The sequence below is a fragment of the Pollicipes pollicipes genome, unplaced genomic scaffold (assembly GCF_011947565.3).
Source record: "Pollicipes pollicipes isolate AB1234 unplaced genomic scaffold, Ppol_2.1 Scaffold_4002;HRSCAF=4701_pilon_pilon_pilon, whole genome shotgun sequence".
NCBI lineage: Eukaryota > Metazoa > Arthropoda > Thecostraca > Pollicipedomorpha > Pollicipedidae > Pollicipes > Pollicipes pollicipes.
This window is the reverse complement of record NW_023596420.1, coordinates 47,363,362-47,391,165: the sequence shown is the minus strand read 5'-3', so window position 1 is coordinate 47,391,165 and position 27,804 is coordinate 47,363,362. Positions and strand designations below refer to the sequence as shown.

The 27,804-nt window shown below is 56.4% G+C and overlaps 2 protein-coding genes and 1 long non-coding RNA gene across 5 annotated transcripts; 2 read left to right on the top strand and 1 right to left on the bottom strand.

Moving 5' to 3' along the window:
• Positions 1–1,457: 1,457 nt before the first annotated feature.
• LOC119093616 (kelch-like protein 5) lies at positions 1,458–14,373 on the bottom strand. 3 transcript variants are annotated; one of them, XM_037216595.1, is made up of 12 exons: positions 14,199–14,373; positions 11,770–11,905; positions 10,941–11,102; positions 9,270–9,466; positions 8,099–8,215; positions 7,644–7,739; positions 6,675–6,864; positions 5,463–5,687; positions 4,738–4,900; positions 3,561–3,773; positions 3,014–3,185; positions 1,458–2,357 (listed from the first exon to the last, which is right to left on the bottom strand). In XM_037216595.1, exons 2-12 carry the CDS (start codon positions 11,894–11,896, stop codon positions 2,202–2,204), a joined length of 1,818 nt encoding a protein of 605 aa, XP_037072490.1. In that variant the 5' UTR covers positions 11,897–11,905; positions 14,199–14,373; the 3' UTR covers positions 1,458–2,201. The 3 variants fall into 3 exon arrangements, with proteins under 3 accessions (XP_037072490.1, XP_037072489.1, XP_037072488.1); XM_037216594.1 differs by having other exon boundaries at positions 14,212–14,373; XM_037216593.1 differs by lacking the exon at positions 14,199–14,373 and adding an exon at positions 13,541–14,131.
• A 114-nt stretch (positions 14,374–14,487) lies between these two features.
• Positions 14,488–16,175, top strand: LOC119094052 (uncharacterized). The gene is made up of 3 exons (XR_005093747.1): positions 14,488–14,684; positions 15,204–15,347; positions 15,718–16,175. It is a non-coding gene; the product is annotated as an uncharacterized LOC119094052 (long non-coding RNA).
• A 96-nt stretch (positions 16,176–16,271) lies between these two features.
• On the top strand, positions 16,272–26,312 carry Afti (aftiphilin). The gene is made up of 7 exons (XM_037217664.1): positions 16,272–17,186; positions 18,056–18,259; positions 19,979–20,107; positions 20,636–20,696; positions 23,848–23,931; positions 24,064–24,125; positions 26,205–26,312. Exons 1-7 carry the CDS (start codon positions 16,356–16,358, stop codon positions 26,310–26,312), a joined length of 1,479 nt encoding a protein of 492 aa, XP_037073559.1. The 5' UTR covers positions 16,272–16,355.
• The last annotated feature ends 1,492 nt before the right edge of the window (positions 26,313–27,804 follow it).

Sequence of the window (27,804 nt, the reverse complement as noted above, 5' to 3'; positions counted from 1 at the left end):
GGTCTAGAATCCTAACCACTATAACCGTTTGTCTATGTCGTTTATGGTATTAAGTGGGCTTTGCGCATGCTGCACGTCTCGCTGCGGGCGGTGACGTCGGGGCTAATGATACTATGACATTATTTCACAGGTGTGGGACACATACAGCTATGCCTGTTATGACGCTAACAAGGTCAATAAAACGTTTTATCTGTATTACCCGAGATGGAAGTCGCTCCGAAAAAGAAGAAAACTGACGAATGACGTCGTGCTCGTATGGCCGTGTGCAAGGGGCGGGGGGCGGAAGGGAAGAGGGGGAGAAGGAGAACCCGACTTTGTTAAAACCTGACATTCGTCTTCCAGTTGTGGATAGAAAATTAGTTTGGCCCTGTTGTCTTCCAATGCAAAATCATGGTTCACTAAATGATTCAAAACCATCCTTTACAGTTATTCACTACCATCCTGTCATAAAGTCAATCTGCCTGTCGTCATACTTGCGTATTCCCAGCCGCCGGCAGCCCAGCTCGACGACGAACTCAACGACGGACTCGACGACGACGGACGTGCAAGATGAGTTACGTTCCGTCGTTTAAGCGTACGAGTCTCGCTTGCGTAGTGGAGGACCCGCGATACATTCACCACGTTACGGTACGGGCGCCTTTGCAGGGCACTCGGACATGGGCACGGTCTGGCAAGACAGGCTGGTGAAGATTTCGAGCCGGTATATATCCTGCAGTGGCGTCCCGAACACGCGGCACGCCTACACATGCGTCCAGCTGTCCACGAGGGGCATGAATAACTCGACCCCGCCCGTCCGCTAGACCAGCCCGAAACCGCCTACGTGCCGCCTCCAGCCGGCATCAGTGCACAGTCCCCGGTCATTCTGGACAGAGGACGGCCGGACTGCTCCCCCCCCCCCCCCCCCGAACCATTGTCGCGTACACGCAGTGTTTGCCTCCTGTACACTGAGATCTCAATGATATGTCAGCGGTGGGCAGATTGGCCGCGTGGTGCTGGACACAAACGCGTGAGCATCAGAACGGAACAGACGACTGACAGGCCAAGTTAAGCAATCCGAGCGGACGCAGAGAGAGGGAGGGGGAGAGCGGCCAGACTGCTGAGGTGTGAATGCTCCAGCGAACGTCCCATCTCCCTCCCCTCCGCCATGATGAAATCGCCCATATTCCGGCCCGCTTGGAGGCCGGCCAGACCAGTTCTGGCAGGGGTTCAGGGGCTCAGATTATTGTAATCTGCTGTCTCGGAAGGTTCTTTTCCAAGGCCTGCATCCTGTCTCAGTAAGCTCGCGAACATTGCACTGTTTCGGACGGCAAAGAACGCACATGGGGCTCATCTGGAACAAACATGAAACTGGTCCAAGTCTGCCAACACGGGGAATCTGCTTACTCCAGTACTCGTGCTCCAAAAAGCGTCCAGAAACTTTCGAAGATTCTGCGCGATCGTCGGTTCATGACACGAAAAATATGGTCGAACTATATTGGAATATAATACAAAACTGAATAACTTTAACGCTTTGCGTGCTGGGAAAAAGATAAAGATTACCACTTCCCGAACACCGCAAAACATCTCCACTGATCACAGCTGGGTGCTATCACACAGCCCAGATCCAACACAACCTAACTGAAACCAAACAAAATGCACCGTCCGCAGGAACGCACCAAACGAAACGAACACCGTATAAAATACACGTACACCAGGCCGGTCACGATGTGACAAACACGTTCACGCGATATATGAAGTGCTTGATGATGGGCAAACTTTCGATATTTCGCAAGCACATCAATAATTGACTTATAAAAATAGATTGTGACGACAGATGACAGTGAGCTTACATCACAGTCTTGCGCGCGGCCGTTCTCCTGACAGGAAGTCACGCAGGCCAGATATCCAGGTGACGTCTGACATGATAATTACCCTGAAACCATTCTAAAAATAATCTAATTTCCTTGGCGACACTATCTGTGGCGGCCCGAACAAAGCTATCTACGCCGAGCGACTGTGCGGACGCCACGCACCGGAACGGGCCGTCCGGACCCACCGACAGCTGGAAGGCCGACAGCAGTGTGGCGACACCGACGCCTCAGTCCGAGCGCACGGCATCGCTCCACCGATGCGAGTTTATGGGATAAAAAGGCGACAGCGTCCGCAACCTCCAGCGGACGCGGGCATGCTTGCCCCGCTTCCCTGCTCGTCCTCACGCGTCCTCACCCTGCTTGCTTGTCCTGGTCGTCCTCATCGGACGTGTCCCGGTCGGCGGAGGCCACCGGCATCTCGGCCAGCAGCTCGCTCACGGCGGCCGGCACCACCGGCTTCACCACGGCCACACAGGCGGCGGCGCGCGCGATGCTGAGAGGCGCCGACTGCGGGACGACGGGCGCTGGTGTGACGGCAGACATGGGGCAGTGGTGACGGCAGACCGTACACGACCTCGCGCGTACCAGACCATACGCAGCCGTGGTGACAACAAACCACATGAGACGGTGATAGCACCAGACCGCACAGGACAGCGCCGACATCAAGCCACGTGGAGAGGCGGGGCGAACACGTCAGACGGGGCAGCGGCGACACCATACTGAACAGCACAGTGGTGACGGGAGATCGCGCGGGGCAGAAATGACACCGGTCCACATGGGCAGTGTCGACACCAGACCACGCGGGGAAACGGCGCCAGCAGGCTGCATCGGGTGGTGGTGACTACCGACGAGAGAAGTCAGTAACGATGGGGCAGTGACACCAGAGCGCGCGAGGCGGTGATGACAACAGATCACGTGGGGTGATGACGACCCTCCCGAACTTTGTCGTTGGCCTCTTACAGATTGAAAGTGAAAACCCGTGAAAATCTGTGCTTCGGGTGAAAATGGAGCACTTTTGTTCGCTTTCACCTGATTCGGCCCCCTTCGTCCCTCCCCCACTGATTTTCTCAAATACAGCCCTGCGAAAGACGACCATTCCATCTGCTGATGATGATGCAATGTACACTAGTCTCCCAGACCTGTTCAAGACACATCCGTCTCACCTTTTTCCACTCGTTCGTCTGCGGGTCGTAGCACTCGACCAATCGAAGGTACTGCTGACCGTCGGAACCTCCCACGGCAAACAGCCATTGGCCAAGAGCGCAGGCAGCCACCCCGTCCCGACCAATGACCATCGAGGCTATCTCCGTCCATTGGTCCGTGTTTGGATCGTATCTGAGGGGGACGAACATCAGGAGACGGAACGGGACGCATACGGTTGGAAGCAAAACATACAGACAGCACTAAGCTGGCGGCTACATAAGATGGATAAATGGCATTTAAAGATAACCAGCTAGTATGTACAAGTGATTCCAGTGCGTTGCTGCATTTAATAAGGCTCACTGAGGGCAATTTCTGTCCAATGCCACCACTGCAACCGCAGCAAGAAGCATAAAACGCGGCGAATCCTCGCCCCACGGAGTGCCACACACACGTCCAAGGGCTCGACGCAGACCGCCGCCCAGTGGCGCACCAAGAACCGAGCACCGAGCACCGAGCACCGAGCACCGAGTACCGAGTACCGAGCAGCGGCGGCGGCGGCAGGCGCACCTCTCGACGCAGCTGAACTTGAGGCTGTTGGGACTGGTGGCCGGCGCGTCGCTGCCACCCAGCGCGTACAGACAGCCGTTGACGACGCCGACGCCGACGCCGCCGCGGCGCTGCAGCATGGGCGCCGCCGCCGACCAGCGGTTGGTGTGCGGGTCGAACGACTCGCACGAGCGCAGGCACGAGGAGCCGTCGCGGCCGCCGACCGCGTACAGCCTGCTCGACAGCGGCGGAGTCAGCGCGGGGCGGAGCGGTCTGCGCACGGACAGCGTCCACACGGACCTGGGCCCGGTCCTATCTCCAGTCAGACATCGGTGGTGTTGTGTTCAGCTGTTGTACTTAGCCGCCGCCCACGATCAGGTGGCCAGTAGTATTCCCAGCGCAGTCCCAGCCTCACACCGTTCAAAAATGTCGCTCTATTTCACACCTCATCCCTCACTAATATAACTCCATATCATCCCCTCCCACGCTTGATTCAGATCCAGTGCGACACCAACAGCCGAACGTTAACATACATAGTCGGAAATAGAAATGCAAACCGCGGCATTCGGGGCCACGAAAGGTGGAGACAAACGAGTATGCAAAGAGATGAACGATGCCACAAATAGGGCGACCCAGTTCCGTGCCACCTTTTCACACGGGCGGCCTCTCCGCGCAAGAGGCTCGTCCATACAGCACAGAAAATCGGCCGGCGTGATTGGCAGCGGCGGTGCAGCGGAGGGGGTGGCATCATGGCAAGGGGTGTGCTGGGTGGCGCACGGCACCATCCACCCCAGCCTCCTATGGGTGCACGCTAATTGACAGAATGGCCACAGCTCCTTCGTCACGAGGCAGTCACCGTATTATTCACTATCGGGTGCATCTGAGCTGTAGTCATTACTTACGCAAACCCACGCCAGTGGCTGCGTCAACGACAGCCAAGAACGCAGCGACCGCAAATTTAGCTCGAGGTCTGATTTCAACCGTCGATTAAGCCCGAGGTCTAATTTTCATATTAAAATGACTGCAAATGGTGAACAATGTGAAACCTGGTTTTCGCTGAGCTTCGACTGTGAGCAACGGCCTTTCTCCAGTCACTTAGCACAACAGCCAGGCGAGTACACACAGCCGGCTAAATTCAGTAGCACAGAAAGCGGGCGGCACAAGGCACAGGGAGGGGAGGGGAGAAGCGACCGCTCACCTGCCGTTGAGGGCCGCCACTCCGCACGTGCTGCGCTGGTGCTGCATGTTGCCAACGTAACTCCACAGTTTGGTGTGTGGGTCCCAGCGCTCCACCGTGTTCAGGTAGCCCCAGCCGTCATGCCCTCCGACGGCGTACAGCGGACCGCCCAGGACGGCCACACCTGCGGCAGGGAGTCACGGTGTACAGCGGACCGCCCAGGACGGCCACACCTGCGGCAGCGGGTCACGGAGTACAGCGGACCGCTCAGGACGGCCACACCTGCGGCAGCGGGTCACGGAGTACAGCGGACCACCCAGGACGGCCACACCTGCGGCAGCGGGTCACGGAGTACAGCGGACCGCCCAGGACGGCCACACCTGTGGCAGCGGGTCACGGAGTACAGCGGACCGCCCAGGACGGCCACACCTATGGCAGCGGGTCACGGTATACAGCGGACCGCTCAGGACGGCCACACCTGTGGCAGCGGGTCACGGAGTACAGCGGACCGCCCAGTCTCTTATACATCTGATAACACTGGAACTCCTACACCACTCGTAAGCTCACAGGCAACGGTGCGGTAAGAGGCCAGAACCACACGGACGTTTTATTGCCCGCGACTGTACCAACAGGAGTGGTGTGCTAGCCTACGGCATCAGTCCCGAGCCTCATCAAGCGCGCCAAGTTTCAGTGCGGCCGCTGACCGCCGCCGGGAGCGCGCCGTGGCCGTCTGGCCGGCGACTGACCTAGTCCGTGCCGGTGGTTGTTCATGGGCGGCTGGCAACTCCAGCACTGAGTCACCGGGTCGTAGCACTCGACGGTATTGAGCGTCTTGAGGCCTTCGCGGCCGCCCACCACGTACAGCCGCTCCTCGATGATGGCCACGCCGAACTGCAGTCGCCGGCTGGTCATGAAGCCGCACTGCACCCACCGGTCCGAGCGCAGGTCGTATCTCTCGATCACGGTCGAGCCTGGCGGCCGGGCAGTGATGGTCAGAGCAGGTCGTAGCTCTCGATCACGGTCGAGCCTGGCGGCCGGGCAGCCATGGTCAGAGCAGGTCGTAGCTCTCGATCACGGTCGAGCCTGGCGGCCGGGCAGGCATGGTCAGAGCAGGTCGTAGCTCTCGATCGCAGTCGAGCAGGCATGGTCACAGCAGGTCCGGGCAGGAATGGTCACAGCAGGTCGTATCTCTCGATCACGGTCGAGTCTGGCGGCCGAACAGGCATGGTCGGAGCAGATCGTAGCTCTCGATCACGGTCGCGCATGGAGGCCGAGGGAGGTCAGAGCAGGTCGTAGCTCTCGATCACGGTCGAGCCTGGCGGCCCAGCAGGGGAGGTCATCGCAGGTTGCAAAAGTCTGGATGATTGGTGATGACCGAGTCGAGAAACTAGCTGTACTGTATGTGGGAGAGGAGAAGGGGGGGGGGGGAGAGGGGGCAACGCGGCTCCTGACAATCGGCGATGATCAGGCTAGCATCCGGCAGAGCAGTGGAAAATGGAAGGGAAAACATCGGCGCAGCACAGGGGAGTGGATGTCCTCACATGCGTCATCACACGAGTCAGACTCGCTGGGTCCTCTGGGACAGCAGCCCGGCAGAAATACACCGGAGAAGACCAGAGCCGGCGGCCGCAGGCGCATTCGGCGGCCAATGCGGGTGGAGCCCAGGCCAACAGGTCGAGTCACTCTCGACATGACATCTTCTTCGTGTTCTGCCATTGAACAGGTTTCTCTTGACGTAGCACTAACATATCCTAATAGATTATCAAAGACAACAGTCAGTAAAACATCATGGCGGCCAGGCTGCAGAATGACCGCGCGCACGCCAAAACGCCGCTGCACACACGCGTCACAGGCCGCGAACATCAGCCGGTGCCGTGAAGCGTACCGACCTGCGCATACGCGTCCCTCAGTCCCTTGACGTCGTCACCCAGCCCAGCCGGGGGCGGCCGGGGGCTCACCCTTCTCGCGGTCCATGCCGCCGATGGCGTACAGCGTGCCGACGGTGGCCTTGCGCGGCCGCGTGCGCTCGGCGCCCACCGAGAAGCGCCGCTCTGGCAGCAAGTGAAAGCTCTGCGACTCGAGCATCAGCGAAAGGCAGGTGCGGTCCGACGAGAACACCGGGCTGCACTGGATCCGGTCCACCACGAACTGTCAGACGAGAACACAGGGATGCGCTGAATCCGGTCCACCACAACGAGAACACGAGGATGCACTGGATCCGGTCCGCCACAACGAGAATACGAGGATGCACTGGATCCGGTCCGCCACAACGAGAACACGAGGATGCACTGGATCCGGTCCGCCACAACGAGAACACGAGGATGCGCTGGATCCGGTCCGCCACAATGAGAACACGAGGATGCACTGGATCCGGTCCGCCACAACGAGAACACGAGGATGCACTGGATCCGGTCCACCACGAACTACACGCAGAGGGATCACCAAACCACGATGGGTCCGGCCCAACACAACCCGCTTGCGGGTAACAGCAATGGACACGGTCCCCAATCACAAAATCAATTGAAAACCGCGCCGATAATTTCGACCACTTCCGAACACGTGTCGTAAGCAGTTAGGCTGCGCCACAGCCGGTCCGTTACAATTGGTCGGTGACAGAACGGGACTGCCATTACCGGCCAATTACAACAAGCTCCACGAAGAACGATAAATGCTTTAAACAAATCCGCCCATTACGCGTTCACGTTCAGATCTCCTCAGCAATATAGGGCGAACAGGCTGCGGTGGCGCAGTCCGCAGACAGCAGCTTAGGGCGACGCTAACATGACAATTTAGGGATATGGGCTCTATCTGCGAAAAAGACACCGCGCTACACATAAAGGAGCGATATATGGCGCGACTGCCCAAGAGGTAAGCACCGAACGCCAGAGGGCATGAGACAAAACACAGCGAAGAAGCGAGGTCCGTACCTGTGGGCTGACCAGCGGCAGCCGCACCAGGGGCATGAGCTGAGCCAGGTGCTTGCGTCTCTTCTTCAGATCGTGGTTCAGCCAAATGTTCAGGGCCTGGGGAAGCGACACCGGTCCGTGCAGCTCCAGCACGACAGGACGGACAGTGTCGAAGCAAGTGTCGGATTACGCATTAAACGCATCATGAGATGATAAAAGACAAGTCATGTTCACGCGTGAAACATGCGGAGCATTGGCTGTTACGATGGCGCACTCAAATCATTCAGCAGACCCGTACAGGAATATCATTACCGTGGTGATGTGTGATGGTATATTGACTGCGAACATACAGCGCCATCTATTCCTTATGCGAGCGCTACCCCTGTTCCATCTATTCCCTGTGCGAGCCCTGCTCTTGTCTCATTATCCCCTGTCCCCGCACGCGTGATTCCCCCTCCCGCGTAGTTTAGACCTACGTAAAAGATGACTTCTTCCGATGGAATGTTGAGATCATCCAAGGCAAGAAGAGCAGCCACCTCGTCTGGTGGCAGGTCCAGAAACTCGTTGTTCCTGATGACGTCGACAAACTTGTCCTGCAATACAGAAACAAACATGGCACTTACGATCACGTCACCTCAGCACACACAAACAATCAACGGAAAACTTCAAGTAGCCCGAGAGCTACACAGCGTACATTCCGTATCGTCTAAGAACGAAATATTACATGCTTGTTACAGCCCGTCCTCACATTCCATGGACAATATTGCAGAGCTTCCATGATTTCGAAATTGGGAACCTGCATTACGGTAAACGTTTGTAAATGCGTATCTGCTAAAAAACTAAATCTATAAAAAAACTACCTCACTCAAAGCTAGGCACGTGCCTAGTTTCTTCGTGAGGTAGACAACTCGTGATCATGCACGGCAGAGCCCGTGACCTATAACAATTACTCCATGCGTGACCACAACTCTGCACAACACGAGCGACGGCTGGCTGATACACAGCATCTGACCGGTGACAAACTTGTCTGATCTGTGCGGCCGCTGGGCAGTTGTTTCATGTCACGTGACCAATGGGTAACTGTTCCACGCCGCTCGGCCGTGGCCCACCGTTCTAAGCCACGACCAGGTGACCCGCTGTATAACACGGTGTGGATGGCGACCCACTGTTTTAGAGGGTGTGACAGAGGACCCGCTGTTGTGCTCGGCGTGGCCGGTGACCCGCTGTACAACACGGCGTGGGTGGTGGTCGTGACAGGGGACCCGCTGCTGCGCCGGTGTGGCAGCTGACCCGCTGTACAACACCGCGTGGGTGGTGGTTGTGACGGAGGACCCGCTGCTGTGCCCGGGTGGAGGCTGACCCGCTGTACAACACCATGTGGGTGGTGGTTGTGGCAGGGGCCCGCTGCTGTGCCGGCGTGGCGGCTGACCCGCTGTACAACACCAGGTGGGTGGTGGTTGTGACAGGGGGCCCGCTGCTGTGCCCGGCGTGGCGGCTGACCCGCTGTACAACACCGCATGGGTGGTGGTTATGACAGGGGGCCCGCTGCTGTGCCCGGTGTGGCGGCTGACCCGCTGTGTCACACCGTGTGGGTGGCGGTTGTGACAGGGGGCGCCGCTGCTGTGCCCGGTGTGGCGGCTGACATACGGCGGTGAAGCGCTGGACGGAGCGGTGCAGCTTCTGGCAGCCCTGCCGCTCAGCGAACAGGCCGATGCCGATGCAGTTGGAGGGGTGCAGCTGCTTCTCGAGGAAGTGGCAGCAGGCCGTCTGGATCTGCGACAGCTGCAGCAGGCTGGCCGTGGTCAGCAGCAGCTCCACCGTCTGCTCATTCAGCTCCAGACAACCTGGTGGCCGGAAATGGAGACAGCCGTCACAAGGCGGGACCACGATCAAATCAAATTCCTGTCATGCATACGACCCAGCAAGTGCTTGTGAGACGCTTAAGTTGGACTAGACTCAAACCCGTCTTTATTGGCCTTGCAAGCAATATTACGGATGGAAAAGGAACTTTTAATACGAACCCGAGCCAAGCTTCCCTAGATATTCATGCGTGAGCGGAGCATGATAGCCCCCCTCCCCCCCCCCCCCACTTCTCAGACATCATACGAAATAAAACTTCGCTGAAGACATCACCTGCAATGCGCTTATATCAAACGACAAAAAGCAAAATAGTCATCATCCAAGGAAATGGTCAGCCTTGTCACTACAATAAGACTTCCTCACCAATTTTCACAATTCTAGCTGCGAGATGTTCCGGTACTTAGCCATTCGATCACCCGTAGCTGACAGCAAAAGCATAGCACGTACCAAGACGGAAAAACTATGCAACACGCCAGCTCTGGCATAGGCTGGGAGCACCCATAAAAAATTCAGCCCTTATGAAAAAGTTGTTCGCGAAATGGACGCGTTCGAAAAATGGACAAGTGGAGCAAGGCAAAGAAAAAACAAAAACCGACTACACTGTATGAACTACGGTGACTTAGATGAGGACCCACGTGTGCTAACTTTGAAGGACCTGGAAGAGTGAGACGGACCAGCGTGATTTGGGTGCACACGTTTCACGAACGTCTGTGATGTCATTCCATGTATGTTAGGGAACTACCCAAAAAGTACATTCACCAACACACTCCGCCACTCGCTCTTTCAAACACACGGCACCAACATGAGGCAAGCTGCGATAAGGACAATTTTCACGGGGGTTGAGCGCAACCAATAAACAATGGATACCGTACTCTTACGCGAACGATGAACTGGTGCGACGGTGCACAGCACAGAACACGTTTATCTTTTGCTTCACGTCAAAACGCAGATCCAAGCGCCCACAGACCATTGTTTTTGCGCCTGCGTTGCGTGCACACGCGCTCACTCGGGCAGAAAGCGCAACACAGATCTGCTCAAAACACTCCCTTCGGATAATCGCAACGGCCAAGACACTTCGAGCAAATGTTTTCGTTCTGCTTAGAGCGTAAGTGTAAGATGACGCACGTTGCAGCAAGGGCCCAGCTTGGAGGCTGGCTGGGTCAGTATCTGAGCGTTAACCGAGGGATCAGTATGCGCATGCGCAGTCAGCAACTCACACATGCCGTGTGGCGGAGACGCCGCGACTGACTAGTGCTCAATTCATTTCTTGTTAAGTGTGCGGATGCTTTAAATACGAGGCGGAAGGATGTAAGAGCTCAGTGGGCATCCCGCATGCACATCGTCTAAGGACAATGTACATCTTTTCACTATCCATGCATCGCCTCAAAAGACGATGATGGTTCTATACAGAACACCCCTTCTAAATGCCCCACAGCCCAATCTGGCGGCGCCGCTGACCTGTATAACAGAAGTCCACCACCATCTGCAGTGCGTCCGGGTCCACCTGCTTCAGTTCGACCACCGGCGCGCGCGCCTCCAGCACGTCGTGTGTGAACATGACCTCGAAATAGGGCGAGGCGGCCGACAGCAGCAGTCGGTGAGCAGGGATGCGTCGGCCGTCTGGCGGACAGCGGCAGGGTCAGACACACCGCTCACGGCCTCCCGCAGCGAGCACCCGACACATGCCAAGATTACCTACAGAACGTTTGGTTCTCCAGGCCCAGGCCGCCGACTTTCCGCACATCGTAGGTCATCTTACTCGTACCACTTTGTCAAAGATAATACTTAAACAGCCAAATAGATGGCTTTTAATAAGATTTATTGACAAATTTAGCTGTCGGCTTCTGCTTCATTCTTTCCAGAAACAGCTATCTGTTTATCTCAATCTCCAGCCCCTGGTATTGAAATCTCATACCTCTACACTAATGCCAATATCTAAGTGCTAACTTTCAATGTATCACACAAACGCAGCCGATGAGCGATTTTCTACGCAGCAAAACGCGAAAGCGGCTTCACTACACAACATCTGGCGACAACCCAACGGCCGTTGCAGTTGCTCGACTCGCCCACAGCCACACGCTGAACTCCAGCGAACCGTATCGTTTTAGAGCCAACTACGGAGATCCACCGTCGCCACAGCGACGCCGCTGTGCCAACCCAAACGTCCAAATCACGCCATCCTGATGACCTTTCACAAAGACCGTGCCGATCCAAAACGGGTCGCCTGGAATGACGCAGTCGCTGGCGGTCGGCCAAGTGCGCGCGTCGCCATGCAGCCGGAGCTCACCAGCCACCAGCGTGACGTCACAGAGCGCGTGCTGCAGGCGCAGCCGGTCCATGCGCACCAGCAGACCGTCGGCATGGCCAGAGGCGCGGAACACGCCGTCGGCGCCGGCCGTCGGCTCCGACGCCATCCTGATGCCCTGCAGCAACAGGAAGAAGGGGAGGTCACAAGGGGAGGGTTATGCAGCGAGCGCCATTCGAGAGAGGGCCAGCAGCGGGGATTTACAGAGTGTTAGTGAAAGCAAAAACCTGCCAGATGTGTCCCAATCAACACTGTTGCCACAAATGTCGTGTTTGTCATATTGCATCGCAATAGGATTGCTGGAAGATGGAGAGAGCACACTTCAATCCAACTGTTTGAATGCCAGATAGGTACTGCAATATCATTGGAAAGAAGACAATCATAAAAAGACCAAAATGTATGAGCTGCTCCAATCACCACAACAAAGAAACATGACAATGAAGCATTCAAATTTGATGGGAGGTTGCAACCAGGTAATAACTACCATGCAAAAATGACATGTTTTGAACTTGACCTGACCAGGTTTGATACTATATGTATTTAAAGCTTTTATCTTCAACCCCATTGGTGACAACTGCATGAAAATCTCATGAACAAATATTGCAGTGGGCTTTATGTTGCCCTGTTGATGCAGACAAGCTGGTTGACCAGGTGTGATTCCTTTGAACAATGCAACTTGATCCAAACTGTGTCATTCCCATTCAATTAAGTGGCAAAATATAGCTTATGCTGGTCCCCAAAAAGGCTGCATGACATGGGGGTAAAGCCTGGCACAGGTGTGATGCCCCCTGTATTGCAGCAACACAGACCAACATGTTTTGACAGAGAGAATGGACAATGGCTGGCATTGATTATTGGCAGACATACCAGTTACTGGTGCTGGCAATCCCAAGTTCTTGGGCACAACCAAAGGATCTACCTGTCTTGGAGACTTCTAAGCACTGCTGATCTTACCAACTGGAGACCAAGGCATGTGAATGCCCCATCAGAATACCTATCTACTATCCATTATGTGACCCAACACCATATGCTACATAGATGTAGCAGCAGTCAATGTGGAGGCAGCCAACATCCCCTTTCCTCAAGTTGGCCTTTAATTCAGCATGCTAGTCTTACATCAGAGCTTGGACCAGAAGTAACATACAGAAATAGAGTACCTTTTATTGCATACTATATGTACCAAAAAATTAGCATTTTTTCAGGACTTGACTCCAGTCTTAAATCATGCATAACTACAACTTGATTTATTTTACTAACTAAATTTGCTAGGCTAAACTACATATATCACAGGCTAAGTTTCAAGCAATGGGACTTGAATAAAATCAACACACAAGAAGCATGCCAATAAATGATGTGTTTAGCTGCTCTATTATTCTGAAAGGCAGATACCAATGCCATGCTAACATCTACTGGCAGCAGTTTCTAAGGCATTTGGTTCTTTTATCTCAGATTTTGACAATATCTACTCTGGGATAATTAATACCCTGAGATCTGCTCAAACCTAGCTCTCTGCATACTACATGAGGTATCTTTTTGCTAGTTGTGTTGTAGCACGTAAATTTAAATAACATTGTACTTCCTTGTTTCATGACTTTAAACCAAACATGATAACAAAGTCAAGGCAACACAAGTCAAAATGCAGATGGATTATGGAACAATAGACATGCGAAGCAATGCTCAGATGTTTTAAATGAACTGGGCCTGGCATAAGCAGGAAAATACCATTTAAACCATAAACCAGATGGGCACTTACATGCCTATGCTGTCCAGTCATGTTAGACCTGCCACAGTTTGACAAGATGAATAGTGCTAACATAATATTTGTTTGTAACTAGATAATCCATATGTGATATTGCGCAAGGATGGGGCAGGGCATGTGACATCTGATGAGGCATATGCATAAGTGGGATCCAAAGTTTAGACACAGTAACATTATGTTGTCATGGATTAACAAATAATCTTAAAATTAACCAACAGATGTTTTAACAGCAGGGCAAAGAGTTCCTCAAACCCAGAAACAGGGAGTCTTGTCCCAAGTAACCAGTGCATAATTAGCAGGGAACAGGGCAGTGAGCAATTGGATTAACATGTGCAACCTTATTTATTAACAATTCATTGCAAGATATAGCCCAGGGATTGGGTAAAATAAGACATCATGCAAACTTCCCACTAGTCTTTTCCTGGGGATAGGAACCACATAAACATGAAGCAGTGTGAATGAATTAGGGAAGAAAATAATGCATCATATAAGAAGAGATTTGACAGTATGAAAAGCATGCTTGCCTACACATGAACCTCCAAAACAAGTCAATATTTATAAAAGTCTTTTGAGAATCTTACAGGCTCCCCCAACCGCAATAGCTTCACAAATACATGCTAAGCAGGACATGGAATGACGGGTAATCACCCACCGACACGCCTCACCGTGCAACTCCAACGGGGTTATTTCGGACTCGTGCTACGACCCGGGACAACCCCGTCTACGCATTTACGTCAAGGGCGTACAACCTATCACCGAGGAGACCCGCGCCCCCCAACCGACCGCCTCAGCAGGGCTACCGGGGACTGAAGCCTGCCAAGCTTTGTTATTATCACTCTTCAACCAGCGCAAGCGCAGGGGCGAGTCTTGGCTTGCGCTGCTAATGTCTTTAAAGCGCCACATCTGGATTGATGTTGATGATGAAATTGTAATGTTTTGTCTTGGCGTGAATCGTGCACAAAGGCCACAATACCCAGTAATCATTCGTTGTTGCATTAGTATACTTTACGTATTGGTCAATTTTCGCGCCTTTTTGACCTTGAGCATCTACAGATTTACGTTTAAGACGGAAACATGGGAATGCGAACACAATGGTCACGGCGGTGACGGTGCTCGGTTATTGCGGAGGGTGTCGCAGGTGGGTGCATCAGTGGATGTTTTCTCGTATATGTGTTCCTTTGCAGGGAGTTCCGGATACAGGTCATTACTGGCATAGAAATTTTGGCAGAAAAATGGCGCTAATGTTGCCGAGGCGGCTCAGGTGCTGTGGGCAAACGTTCAGCGCTCCACGGGACCAATTTACCCTGTTCACCTGCTAATTTTGGCGTGGATAAAGCAATCCTGGAATGATTTGGGAATTATCAAGAGGTAATGGTTTTCTTATACAAAAGTGAATTCAAACTTGTCCAGTATGGCCTAAGAATTGCTCCTTTGCATTTTTGTTTTACAAGTTCTTGCATTGACACTGGCTGCAGCCATGAATGGTATCTGAAGCAGGCAGCATCCACAGCTGCATGCTGAAATATTGGAGAGTCAGCCGGATTACCTGCTACAAATACTGAACACCAGTAGACATGAAATCAAGCTACTGTTATTGTTTTGATTTGTCAGTTGAGTTAACTACCACCACATACAACTAATGATGTCTTTTATGCAGGAAGACAGGTACCCAGCAGAGTTAAACAGCAGGCAGACATGTTTCCACCAATGGTCTCTGCATCACCACCCCCATCAGATGATGACCTCAGTGGTGATGATGGAGAAGACTTTGGTGGTGGTGACTCATCATTTGACATAACAGGTGAGCATTACTTTGGTGGAATGGGGTGGAAGCAATTCATGCCCACAATGTTTTCTATGGTTATTGATATTTGTGACTGCTGTGACCAGAAGGCTAATTAAATCCCTTTTCATAAGTGAAATATTGGGAAGGAGGGTTGCTAGGAGTCACTAAACATAATGCTTTGGTTGCATATCCAATCCTTTGAGTAAGTAATGGGAATAGGTGTGCACACACTTTAAAGGAGTGAATTGGTGCTGCTTTTACATGGATTTCCCACTGTTGACTGCGTAACTTAAAATAAGGAGCTGCAACCTGTAATCTTGCTGGTTGACTGGATGACTGGTGGCTGGATGGTTTTAGCCCTCATGGTCATTGTCACACATTGCAGGCTTGTCACAGAAGCTGGCACCATGTCATGAGCCCGATCCAGTGCCAGTGGCCAGCCAGGCATCTGGTCAGGATGCTCCAGCAGCCTGTCCGGCCGACCGCGGCACCCTCTCTGGTGCGGTCCTGCCGCCGGCCAGCCCCACATCCCCAGTCAGTTTTGATGATGACGAATGGGGCGACTTCAGCGCCGGCAGCGCCATCAGTGTCCCCACGCCGGTGAGCTTGGGTGTGCCGACGGAGCCGGCGAGCGAGGGCACCGGCGGCAGCCCGCGCGGCCTGGACGGCGGCTGCGCACCAGACCGGGCGCGCACCGACTCGACCAGTTCAGAGTCCGACCCGCCGAACCCCTCCACCGCCGACCCGCGTCCGGCGGACTCTGCTGCCGTCGCCGCGGACCGGGTGGAGTCGGACTTGGAGTCGGCCGTGCCGGACGCTGGCGCCGCGAGCTCGGACTCTGCGACTCGGCCCGAGTGTGGCTCGCCTGGCGCCCGCGCGGGCGCCGCGGCGTCCGCCTCGCGCCGACGGCCGGCGGCGGAGGCGGGGCGCGGCCCAGAATCGCCCTCGCCGACCCCCAGCGTCGGGGAGACGGACGCGGCGACGCACTTGGAGCGCCGCGGAGACGGAGAACAGTACGAGGAGATGCCCGATCTTGTGCTGCCATCTATCGAAAGAGAATCGGATTCGTCCCCCTCGGTGCTCGGCGAGCAGTCGGATGAGGCAGGTGACAGTATGTATCATCTTGATAGTGTGGAGATGGTTCGGCAAAGTGAGTTCCTGCGACAGGAGGATGGCGAGGAGTGTGCTGAACTGGCGGGGAATGAGCCAAGGATAGAGAGTGACGGCTGTTACGGGCTGAGTGATAGTGTGCCACAGTCGGAGCGCCCGCAGCAAGCAGAAGGGAAGCAAGGCCAGGACAGCTTTGGATCGGACGACGGCTTCGACTGGACGAACATGGTTCAGGACGAGGCTTCAGACCATGCGGTCCCCTCTGGTCAATTCGGAAACATAGTGACTCCCGCTGATGACCTTGAAAATCTAAAGAGACCTGGTGATAAGTCTGAAGACGTCCAAACATCCGGTGATGACTTTGGGGACTTTGCGGTGCCAACAGATAATCCTGACGACCTTGCAGTGCCGCCAGGCGATTATAGAGATTTTGGCGCGTCCAATGATGATTTCGGAGACTTCGCGGTGCCTTCGGACGACTTCGGGGATTTCGCGGCACCTGCCGGTGCCCTGGCGTCGACAGAGGACGCATTTGGCGAGTTCTCGGGCGGCGATGGTGGGGAGCCGGCCGGCGGGTTCGCCGACTTCGGCGCCGTCTTCGCCGCGTCGCCACACGGCGAGCCGGCGTCGTCACCAGTTTCGCGGCAGCTGGCCGACCCGGCCGACTTTGGTGACGACGAGTTCGGCGACTTTGAGCGGTACCAGACGCCGACCCTGCCGGAGCCGACGCTCGCTGGAGACACGGTGAGTGGCTGTCCTGGGGCCTGACCGAATTTTAGCTCACTGCTACCGTGGAAAAGACAATGTCTCGGCTTCCATTCTGTGCGAATCGTTCCGACTTCGCCTCTTAGCAGCTATCTGCCGTTTTATGCCTTCCACTCTGGGCGTTCTAAGTCGGGAAGCCGGTCGACGCCATTTGGTGGACAATATGCAACGACCAAATCAGGAATGCATTCAATGGAGTCGACTCCGTTGAGACATGCCTATGACGTATCCTGTTGTGGCTGCTTTCAGCCATGTACATCATGCATTTTTGTAAACCCGCTCCGTTTATTGCAGGGGCAATTCCCGCTGCCAGGTTGGAGCGTGCGCCTGAGTGCTTTTTGAGCCGCTTTATTTATGACGTCGGCTAATAAAGCCGTCCCAGTTTCACTCCAATTGCCCCGCGCTTCAAGAAATCGACCGCTTTGACTAGCGAATTCACACCAGTTCAGCCGATTTCTGGCTGCTTACGACTCTGCAGGCGGTTAGCCAGCCGGCCGCCTTCAGCTTGATGTTGCTCGGTCGACGGAGCGTAGATGCTCAATCATTAATTGTATGGGTCGCGGCCACTTCCTGATCCTGGCATGTGCTTTGTCTGACTCGTTTTCCAGCAAGTGCCCGCCGCCCGTCGGCCAACCTGACCCACACTGTTGCAGGTGTTCGTGGCGCTGCGGGCAGCCCGAGCTATGTTGCGGTCGTGCGTTCGTCAGGTGTTCAAGGCTTGCTGGCTGGTTTGACTTTATCCTGTTATTTCGGTGTGTTTGCAGTCCTCCCAGCCGTCCGAGCCGGCGAGCACTGTTCGCTCTGATGTGTCTGTTGCGGTAGCTGGCTGACCGTGCGCCGTGTTGCAGGAGGTGTTTACGGCCGTGCTAGCGGGCCTGTTCCCGCTGCTGGCCGAGGAGCGGGAGCCGGCTGCCACGCCGCTGGACTCCAGCGCCGTCTGGTACCAGCTGAGGGACGCAGAAGCCACGGCCGCCCTCCAGTATCGCTGGATTGGGTCGCGCGCCAACACCGACCTGCTGCGCGCACTGCGTGTGGACGCCAACAACATTATCGTGAGGGGTACCGCCTGGCGGGCGGACAGTGGCTGTCTGCGCGCACGGCTGGCCGACCGGCCGTCCGCTCCCTCGGCCAACACAGAGTCCAGCAAACTGATGGCTGCTAATGGTGATTTGAGGAGTCCTTCAGGAGAAATTTGGACGCACGTGCTTTGGTTGGGCACATTTAAACGCAGGAGTGGGTTTACGAAGCATCGTCGAGACCAGGATCGTTGCTGAGCATAGGTCGTTGCATGGACACTGCCACTGCCTGCCAAGTATTCTCAGCTACCGAATCATTTGCCCTAGCCTGTCACCAAATGCTACATACTACCGGGCGATCTCGGTTGTGGTATGTGGTTCCAGGACGAGGCCGCGTATGGTAAAGTCCGTTCGCCTGCGTTATAATTCTCCGTAAGGGATGGTTATAACTCCGAAGGGAATCGAACCAACGAGGTGGTGGGTCCCGACGCCGTACCGCATGTCACTCTCTTGGGAACGAGAATGGGGTGCTAATCGCTATAGCAGTGTAAATGTACTAACATGGCTTTTGATATCTAGCGATGTTCTATGCTCCCTCTTCGTCGGATTAGTCCTTCACACTTAATTCCATTGTTATTAGACTTGCGCGTTGTACAAGCGTTGCGGCGCGGACCCCTGGCTCTGATGGCGGGGTCTCATCAGCACAAGTTCGGGCCTGCTGGCTGCATGCTGCCCGGGAGCATTTCTGTCCCGCTAAAAGTCCTGATGATTTTGTGTGAAACGGCTGAAAGCAATGAAACAGGTTTTAGATTGTCTAAGTACAAAATGTTTCATCACCTCTTGGGTGTTCCATACCAAGCATTTGTTCGTTTCACTCCCTGGGAAATGTCCCTAGATCGTCATAAACGCTGTTCCAATCACATCTACATTCTCAGCTAAACTTGTTTGCCATTTCCCACTTCATTGTTGCAATCCAGGAATACGAGAAGCCATGTTCATGGGTGTTGACGGCATCAGACTTTCAAATCTCACGTGCTTTATATCAGCGAACGATCAAATATATTTTTGAACTTCGCTCCGTATTCCGAATGCGCAATCGGACAAATTGAAAACATGTCGCGCTGCGTATTTTATGTGGACGCCGTCGTTCTCAGCACAGGGGCGCCGGCTGAATTTGCGATCCTCTGTAAATGCTGTGTGTTATTGCTGGGCACAGTTCACTTCAGGCTCGTCGGTCAGACAATTGATTTCGCCAGTTGCCGCGTCATCCATCACGGTCGCCGATCGATTAAACGTCAGACGGCCGGCTGGAGGTCGTGATAGCAGGTCGGCCAGCCTCCGCACTGGGGCGTCGCCCGGACTTCGGACCCGGATCCTCAGATCCTTGCCCCCGGATCCGGATCCAGACTTGGCCAACGGATCCTCGAATTCCGGACCCTGGACCCCGGACCCGCCCGGCGTGGCTGTCTTCATGTCTTTGACCGCCCAGAGGCGCCGTCGGCCCTCTGCCGTCGGCCCTCTGCCTGACGCCCTCCGCCAGACGCCCTTGCCTTCCGCTCTCCGCCTGACGCCCTCCGCTGGACGTCCTCCACCTGACGCCCTCCGCCTGACGGCTGTTGTTGCCCCCGGGGGGAGATCGGAGACGTCGTCTGCCTGTCAGTGTCGTCGGTGGGTGGTGCTGGGCGGACCCCTGCGCTGATGACTGGGCCGCCGGCTCCGTGCTGTGGTTGACACAGCTTTGCTCTCCGCTGGCAGAGTTTCGGCGGATGGGGCGGCCGGGCGGCGGGCCTGTTCGCCGCAGGTCTGGACGGCGAGCCGATGCAGCCGACCCGAGGTTCACCGCCCGAGCGCCGCCACGAGCAGCCGGCGCCGGCGCCACGCGAGGTACTTCGCTGACCGGTCACAACCTACCCGCGCCCTCACAGTCAACAGTTGGCGACAGCCGTCCTGCGCTCACTGTCCACAGCTGGCTACAGCTGGTCACAGCTGCCCTGCCCTCACAGTCAGCAGCTAGCCTTAACCGTCTTGCGCTCACTGTCCACAGCTGACCACAGCTGTCGTGCCCTCACAGTCAAGAGCTGGCCCCAGCTGTCCTGTGCTCACTGTCCACGGCTAGTCACAGCTGCCCTACCCTCACTGTCCACAATTGGCCACAGCTGTCCTGCCATGACTGGCCACAGCTGGTGACAGCCGCCCTGCCCTGACTGGTCACAGCTGGTGACAGCTGCCCTGCCCTGACCGGTCACAGCTGGCCACAGCTGCTCTGCCCTCACAGCTAACAGTTGGCCATGTCACGCGGGTCAGGAGCCCTGACTGGCGCTTCAGATGCCGTTGTCACCGCTGAAGTCGACATAACACGTATAGATTGGCGTCGAAAGGTTGCAACGCCTCTGACAGTGATGTTCGTTGCAGGTTCCTCCAGCTGCTTTCGACTGGAACAGCTCCGGGCTGAAAAACCCGCTGGAGCCGGCAGGTACTTATGCTGCCTCTCGTGTTTCCTCTACTGTTGGACCGCTGGACTGGACTGTGCCGCTGGGGCGTGGCGCGTGGAACTATGGCGAACGCGATTGGGTAAAACCCATCGTGCAAGGGAACTCTGCAGCACACCTTGATTGGCAGCATGCCCTTGACAAGTGCCCGTGGAGGCGAAGTCGTGCCGCCTCACCACGTGTGCATCAGAAGTGCGGACTGAGTCAGACAGATCACGGAGCTGGTCCTCTGTTGTCCTCGATTGATTCGCTCGTGATTACTGTCCGAAGGCGTACTGCTAGTTTGCACGGACGGGAGTTATACTTGGACTGTGTGGTGGACTTGTGAGTTCGACCGGACGAGGATTCCGGTCTGGACTCATGACATTTTGGGGCTGAAACTCATCGAATTATTTCACGGATGTTTGGAACTCGGACTCACGACTTAAATGGTAATTGATCCGGACTCAGATTCAAACTCGACTCAATCGCAATAATGGCCAAATCAGGCTAAAAGCAGTTAAAATTTAGCGCCTTACTAAACATCACATTCCGAAGTCACTGGCTTGGCATTAATCGTAACCCACTTGCGTGCGGCACTTATCCACGCGCATCTGACTTGGGTGCTTGACTTGGGTACCCTTACTGTCATTAAACCTACGATGGAAGGAATGCAACACAATATTGTGCAACTATAATACAAATACAATACAAATTGACAACAAATACAAATTGAATATAATACAAATAGAATACAATTGCAATAGACTCGCTTGCGTACGTAATGTAGGTTCGATTGGGTTAAGTGGGCCAGGGATGTTCGTCTGCGTGGGAGTGGTTCCTGTTGGGTTGGCTTTTGCTGGACTAGTTTGAGCCGGGTGACGAGAGACGTAGCATCGGCCTCATTAGTCCTGGTCGGACTGAATAATGTTTGTAACGTGCTGCGATTTGTATTCCCGGCAGTGTTTGCCGTCGAACTATCTGCTTTGAAATTATCTTCGCCCGCAAATTCTGATAAGGCCCTAATTGGCTGCCCCTGAATGGTCTGAATCGGACTCATACCCAATCTCCAGGGACCCTGACTCGCTTTCGGTGAAGACGAGCGCACTCTGATTTGAACTCAAGGCTTTAGGACTCGGACCCGTGCTATGGGCTCATGCCATGTGGCAAATGGTGAACTCGGGGCTCGGACTCCTACTCAAGAACTAGGGTTCGGACTCGCGCTCCGACCTAGGTTTTGGATTCAAGCCCATGCGGGACGTCGTGAGCGTGCATCACACTTTTGGTCAGGCAGCTACAAAAGCTTTGCCGTACTTTCTTGGCTGCTTTTTTGGGAATACATTTATTTTCGCCACAATGCAGTCTTTCGCTGTGGATTGTGCGCTGCCGGACAGGCAATTTCACTTGAAAGCATCGCATGTGTACGTGTTTGGCCGCCGAACCAGGGTCCAGACATATTTACCACCACCATTCACCACCCACATTTAGTCTTTCCGCGTCATTTAAGACGGTGCGATGAGACCCAGCGATCGCGGGTGACGTGGGCATCAGATACTCTGTTGGGTACGCAGTATGTTATTGATTTGCCCTGGATCCTGCACGGGGTCAGCTGCGTCACAGCGGCGGCACCAGTGCATCGCACCCGGACGCGGTGGGTGGCTGTCTGGCCTGGTCAGGTCGCGCCCGGCCAATTCCATTTGGTCACGCGGCTCCCCGTGCCGACTGCGGCGGCGGCCGTCACGGCCGTCACGGCATCACGGCCTCCCGTGGCCGCGGCCGGAGCCAGCCTCTGTCGTGGAGCCTGTGACCCTCGTGTCCGGCACCGGGCGGCGAGCTGGCTGGCCGGCGTGTCTCCTCATGCCGGGGCCGCAGCAGGGCGCGTTGGACCCGCCCAGTACACAGCCCGGGTGGTCCGTCACATCTCTGTGGTACTGCCCCCGCTCGTCGTGGTGCGAGGTGCTGCTCAGGCGCGGACGCTGCCACCTGGGGGTGTGCACAGGCAGCGGCGTGGTTACCTAATGAATGACGTGCTGATTACTGACACCGCGACGGCAGTTCCTCGCTGAAAGGTGTGTCGCTGCTGCACAGTCTGCAGCGCGTCCTATAGGATGCCGCATATGGCAGATGCCGCGACCACCCAGCATGTCAACGCGTGTGCTAATACAGCGTGGTATTTGTATTAAAAAACGCATTATAACGCAGTGTGCGGCGCAGGCCATCATGCTTAGATCATTGTCCGAGTGCTGTACTTGTACCTCCACTGCTTGCTGCGATCTCACACGGTGACACTGCGCTGTGTGTGCTCTGGCGTGGTGACTGCGTACTTATCCGTATCTTGACTCCGTTGTTGAGAAGGGCACGACGTCGCCGTCTTTGCACGCTTCCCTAACAAAATCGGTCCAATTTTTCGGGGTTCTTTGCATTCCCTGGTCGATTGGCATTATATATACATATATATATATATATATATATATATATATATGTATATATATAGATATAGATATAGATATAGATATAGATATATATATATATAGATATATAGATATATAGATATATAGATATATATATATATATATATATATATATATATTCCCCAAATAACAAAATCACAGCTTAAGAAGCTGCCTTGTGGCCATCCGCGAGGGCGTTTAGGGCTACTGCGCGTCTGTGTTGCGGCCGTCCCCCTGACGGCGCCGGCGGCAGTCCCGGCCGGCGACAGCGACTCGGCTGCGGCCCCCCGGCGACAGTGTCACGGCCTCCGAAGATATTGCCACGGCCCCCTGCCCAAGTGTGAAGCTACCCGGTGACATTCACATGACCCGGCAACAGTGTCACGTTACCCGGCGACAGTGTCACGTTGCCGGCGACAGTGTCACGTTACCGGCGACAGTGTCACGTTACCGGCGACAGTGTCACGTTATCGGTGACAGTGTCACGTTACCCGGTGACCGTGTCACGTTACCCGGTGACATTGTCACGTTACCGGTGACAGTGTCACGTTACCGGTGACAGTGTCACATTACCCGGTGACTGCCACGCCCCCCCCCCCCCCGGCTACAATGTCAAGGGGCCCCGGCGACAGTGTCACGCCCCCCCTGCCGACAGTGTCATGACCCCCGGTGACAGTGATATGGCCCGGTCGCGCCCTCCCCACAGAGCCGGGCTCCTACAGCCTGCTGGACCTGGACGTGTTTGATACTAACAGCAGCCCGGCGGCGGCGCCTAACACGTTCCTCTCTTGTAAGTGGCGCGCCGGCCGCCGCACCTGTCCGTCTGTCTGTCCGTCTGTCCGTCTGTCTGTGTGCCGCGCGGTGGCGGCGCGGCTCGCCTGGCGTCCAGCCCGCTGGTGTGACTCGCCGCGTTTCTGTTCAGTTCCGGCCTGCTGGTCTTCCGTAGCTGTTGTCGGCATGCTGGGGCTGGTGTCGCACCTCTCCGCCGGAAATGGCAGAAATGGCCGCGCTTTACCTGGTCTTTAGTTGTTGTTGGTTTGTTTTTTGTTTTGCAATAGGTGTGGTCTTGGATGCTCCATAGACGAAGTCACTGTGCCGAGCATGCAGATGACGCTACACTAATGTAAGCGCACCTAAATTGAACACCAAGCGTCGGTAGGGGGAGGGGAAGAATGGCGACGGAGACACTGCGACAAAGAAAACACGGAAATAAAATTGGCCAGCGAAACGAAGGTGACTGGGCTCGGGTCATAACGCTGGGGCCGCAGCAGGGGAGGCAGGTCACGACTGGCGGCGGGGAGCTCACAGCTGGGGCCGGTCCTACCATGCGTGGGCGGCGGCTGTGTCTGTTTAGTCAGCTCCCCTTGCCTGACCTGCGCCGGTGAACGGGACCAGCCGGGCGCCGGCGCGCACACGTGACGCCCTGACGTGCCTGCGTCGCATTCCGCCGTGGTGGCATCAGTCATGCCAAGCGCCTCTGGCGGGGGTACTCGGGCATAATTAGATGCCGGAGTCGGGGGTGCCGTGCATGCGACACGTGACTGCCCGAGCGCCGCCGCGTGGGCCGCATTACCGGATTGCGCTGGCGTCGTCTTCGCCACGAAGCCGAGCCTCTCGGACCACCCAGTCAGTTATACACAGCATGGCTGGTGCGTCGGACCAGGCTTCACAGCTGCCTCGCCCTGGTTTCATCGTCGTTCAAGTGTTCTCGAGAATGATCCGTAGAAGGCCGACGGTGGCCTACAGCCGCTTGCACGCTTTCATCTGTGTATGGAACGAACTGTGTGGCCCTCCACCCGGTGCTCTTGGCTGGGTCTGCATTTGCACGAGATGGGGCGTGTCGGCGCTGCCTGCTCTGTGTGCTGTTGTGTTGGGCCGGCAGCGGCGTGTGGACCTGCTGGCTGGTGCCGGCCGGTCGAGTGCTTGGTGCCCGCCGCCTCCAGCGAGTGCTCCCCGCGCCACCAGCTGCTGGGCCGGCGCCACCACTCGCTGGCCGGCTGATCCGGCGCATTACGTCCAGGGACGCCGTGCCGCTGATGGGCCAGCATATTACAGCAGTGCTTTGTCGTCAGTGTTGCGTGCCTGTGCCACGCCCGCGATCGCTGTTTTTGTTATGTGGGACGGGCGGCCTGACCGTATTTTTGCGGGGAAAGCTCATGTGCATTGGGAGCCTGATATGTGACAAGCGCAAAAAAACACACGCAAGATTCGCAATCAACCCACAGTTCTGAGAATTGTGGCGCAGGCCCGTGTGACACCGTTATGCCCTTTTGCATTTGTTGGACTAGTTTAAGGGCACATCAGACTCGTCCGACACAGTATCAAGGCCGTCTGACATGCGTCAAGTAGCCTTTGACCGTGCCATTCCTCTCCGACGCGTCAAGCCTGTAACAGATGCCTGGCCTGACTGACATGGTGTCAGACCCATGGACACTCTGGGTCCGTCTGACATTGTCAGGCCCGTGCACACTGTCGGGCCCGTTTGGTACTGTCAGGCTCGTCTTATGCTGTGTCAGGCTTGCCTGTTACCGTGTCAAGCTTACCCGTTACCGTGTCAGGCTTGCCCGTCATCGTATCAAGCTTACCCGTTACCGTGTCAGGCTTGCCCGTCACTGTGTCAGGCTTGCCTGTTACCGTGTCAAGCTTACCCGTTACCGTGTCAAGCTTACCCGTTGCCGTTTCAGGCTTGCCCGTCACTGTGTCAAGCTTACCCGTTACCGTGTCGGGCTTGCCCGTCACCGTGTCAGGCTCACCCGTTACCGTGTCAGGCTCACCCGTTACCGTGTCAGGCTTGTCCGCCACTGTGTCAGGCTTGCCTGTTACCGTGTCAGCCGTGCCCGTCACCGCGTGAAGCCTGCGCATGCGATGTCAGGTACCTGAGGGTGGGTGAGGCGTACAGCAGACGTGCCGACTGCTTTGGATGGAGCGTGCTCGCCTGGGCGCCGGTGTGTGACGGCGACGCCGACGCCGGCAGGTCTGGAGCGGGAGCTGCTGGCGGCCGAGCCGGCGCCGGCTCCCGGCCCGCCGGCGGCCGGCTCCGTCTACAGCCGGCTGCTGGCCCAGACGGCCGGGCCGCCGCTCTCGGAGGAGGCCTCCCGCCTGCTGGCCCGCCTGCCCAACATCGACTTCATGCAGGCCAAGGTGCTCATGTTCCCGGTGCGTGGCGACTGAGGCCCCCGCCGCCGCTCCGGACGCCGCCCAGTGGCGGCGCGGCTCGTGCTTCCGTCGTGCAGTGGGCGGGCTCCCCGCGCTCCTGGCCCCGGGCAGCCGCAGCCGACGCCTGAGTCGTCTCCGGAGGTGACTGCCAGTGGGGCCGTTGACGATGCATATCCTATAGCATTCCAATGTTTTGCGCGGGGGCGGTGCTGACGGATGCCTCCTCTTGTACTGCTGTGTATTCCCCAGGGTCTCGGCTTTTGGGCGGCTGGTATTGTGTGCGCCGTCGGGTTGGGTTGGTCTGTCTAGTCATTATGCGTTGTCCGGTTGCCGTCCGACCGGGGTCAGTCCGTCCGTTTGAGAGTGTGGGGGTCTCATGAGGCCGCCCTGTTGACTGTGCGGTCTCATCGGTCTGTATTCCGGACGTCGCGTGACCGCGGGACCGCGGGACCTGCGCGCCTGCCTGCTTGTATCCGCTGTGGGCCCGTCACCATGTCAGAGCGTCCAGCCAGCCAGCCTTGACCCAGGCGCAGCGCGCGCCCCGTCTGCTGCGCCAGACGGCATCGGCTGATCGCGCCAAACTTACCGGCGTCCCGCGTCGGCGTCTTCGCCTCGAAGCCGGGATAGTGCCGGCGGGCTTGCGCGAGGTTCAGGGCATAGGTGCGTGACGCCTATCGCGTCAGGACAAGGCGGCCGCGGAGACACGCCGCGCTGCGCCGCTAAAGGCCGGGTAAGGTCCGATCGCTCGTTACTTCGCCTGTCGTGTCCGGTCTGGACGCGTCTCCGCCTTTTGGCGTCGTTTTGTATCTGGCCAGGACGCCGGTTTCAAGACGTGATTGATGATGGGCAGGAAGTTGTGCCGGTGATCGTTCCCTGCGAGCGCGCTGGCGAGGACGGGCCGGTCTCGCGGCCGAGCGGCGCGCCGCGGCCGTGGTGTCGCCGCCCTCGGATGGCGTCTGTCGCGCGCGTCCCCTGCCGGCCCCGGGTGGCGTCCCTGCCGCGCTGGGCTGAGCCTGAGGGCGTGTCCGGCGGTGGTCGGGAGCTGCTGGTGGCCTGTGTCCGCCCCGGCCGCTGCTGCCGGCGCCGCCGCTGTCGGCCCGTCTCGGGTGATCAGAGTGGCCTGCTGAACGTGTCGGCTCCGGCCGTGCCGCGCCGGCGAGACGGCCTGAGTAATGCGGTCTGACGCGTGGTCCGCCGCCGCCGCTGTCGGCTGGTGGCCGCGCAGCTTCTGCCGGTTCCGGGAGCAGTAGGGATGCCGGCTCCGGCCGGCTCCGGCCGGCTCCGGTCGGCTCCGGTCGGCTTCGGCGGCCAGGGCGACCCTCACCGGCCTGCTCAGGAGCTGGCGCAAGGCTGGTCCTGGCGTTTTTCGGCCCGGCGCCAAATGGCATGGGGCGGGCGATTGATGCAATATATTCGAGCATTGCAATGGGTGAAATACATGTCACTGTGAACTCTGCTGTCTCTGGTCGTGGTTGCGGTGCAAGGCGGTGAGGTTCTTAGAGTGAGC

Bases quoted from the DNA above. Each gene is read 5' to 3' on its own strand.
- LOC119093616 (XM_037216593.1), bottom strand. From the start codon at position 13,603: ATGTTAGCACTATTCATCTTGTCAAACTGTGGCAGGTCTAACATGACT. The intron at 11,906-13,540 runs GTAAGTGCCCAT...CTGTTGCTGCAG, and splicing joins TGACTGGACAGCATAGGCAT to GGCATCAGGATGGCGTCGGA. The intron at 3,186-3,560 runs GTGCGCCTGCCG...CGTCCCCCTCAG, and splicing joins AAGTTCAGCTGCGTCGAGAG to ATACGATCCAAACACGGACC.
- Afti (XM_037217664.1), top strand. From the start codon at position 16,356: ATGCCCGATCTTGTGCTGCCATCTATCGAAAGAGAATCGGATTCGTCC. The intron at 20,108-20,635 runs GTACTTCGCTGA...TGTTCGTTGCAG, and splicing joins CGGCGCCGGCGCCACGCGAG to GTTCCTCCAGCTGCTTTCGA. The intron at 20,697-23,847 runs GTACTTATGCTG...CCCTCCCCACAG, and splicing joins AAACCCGCTGGAGCCGGCAG to AGCCGGGCTCCTACAGCCTG.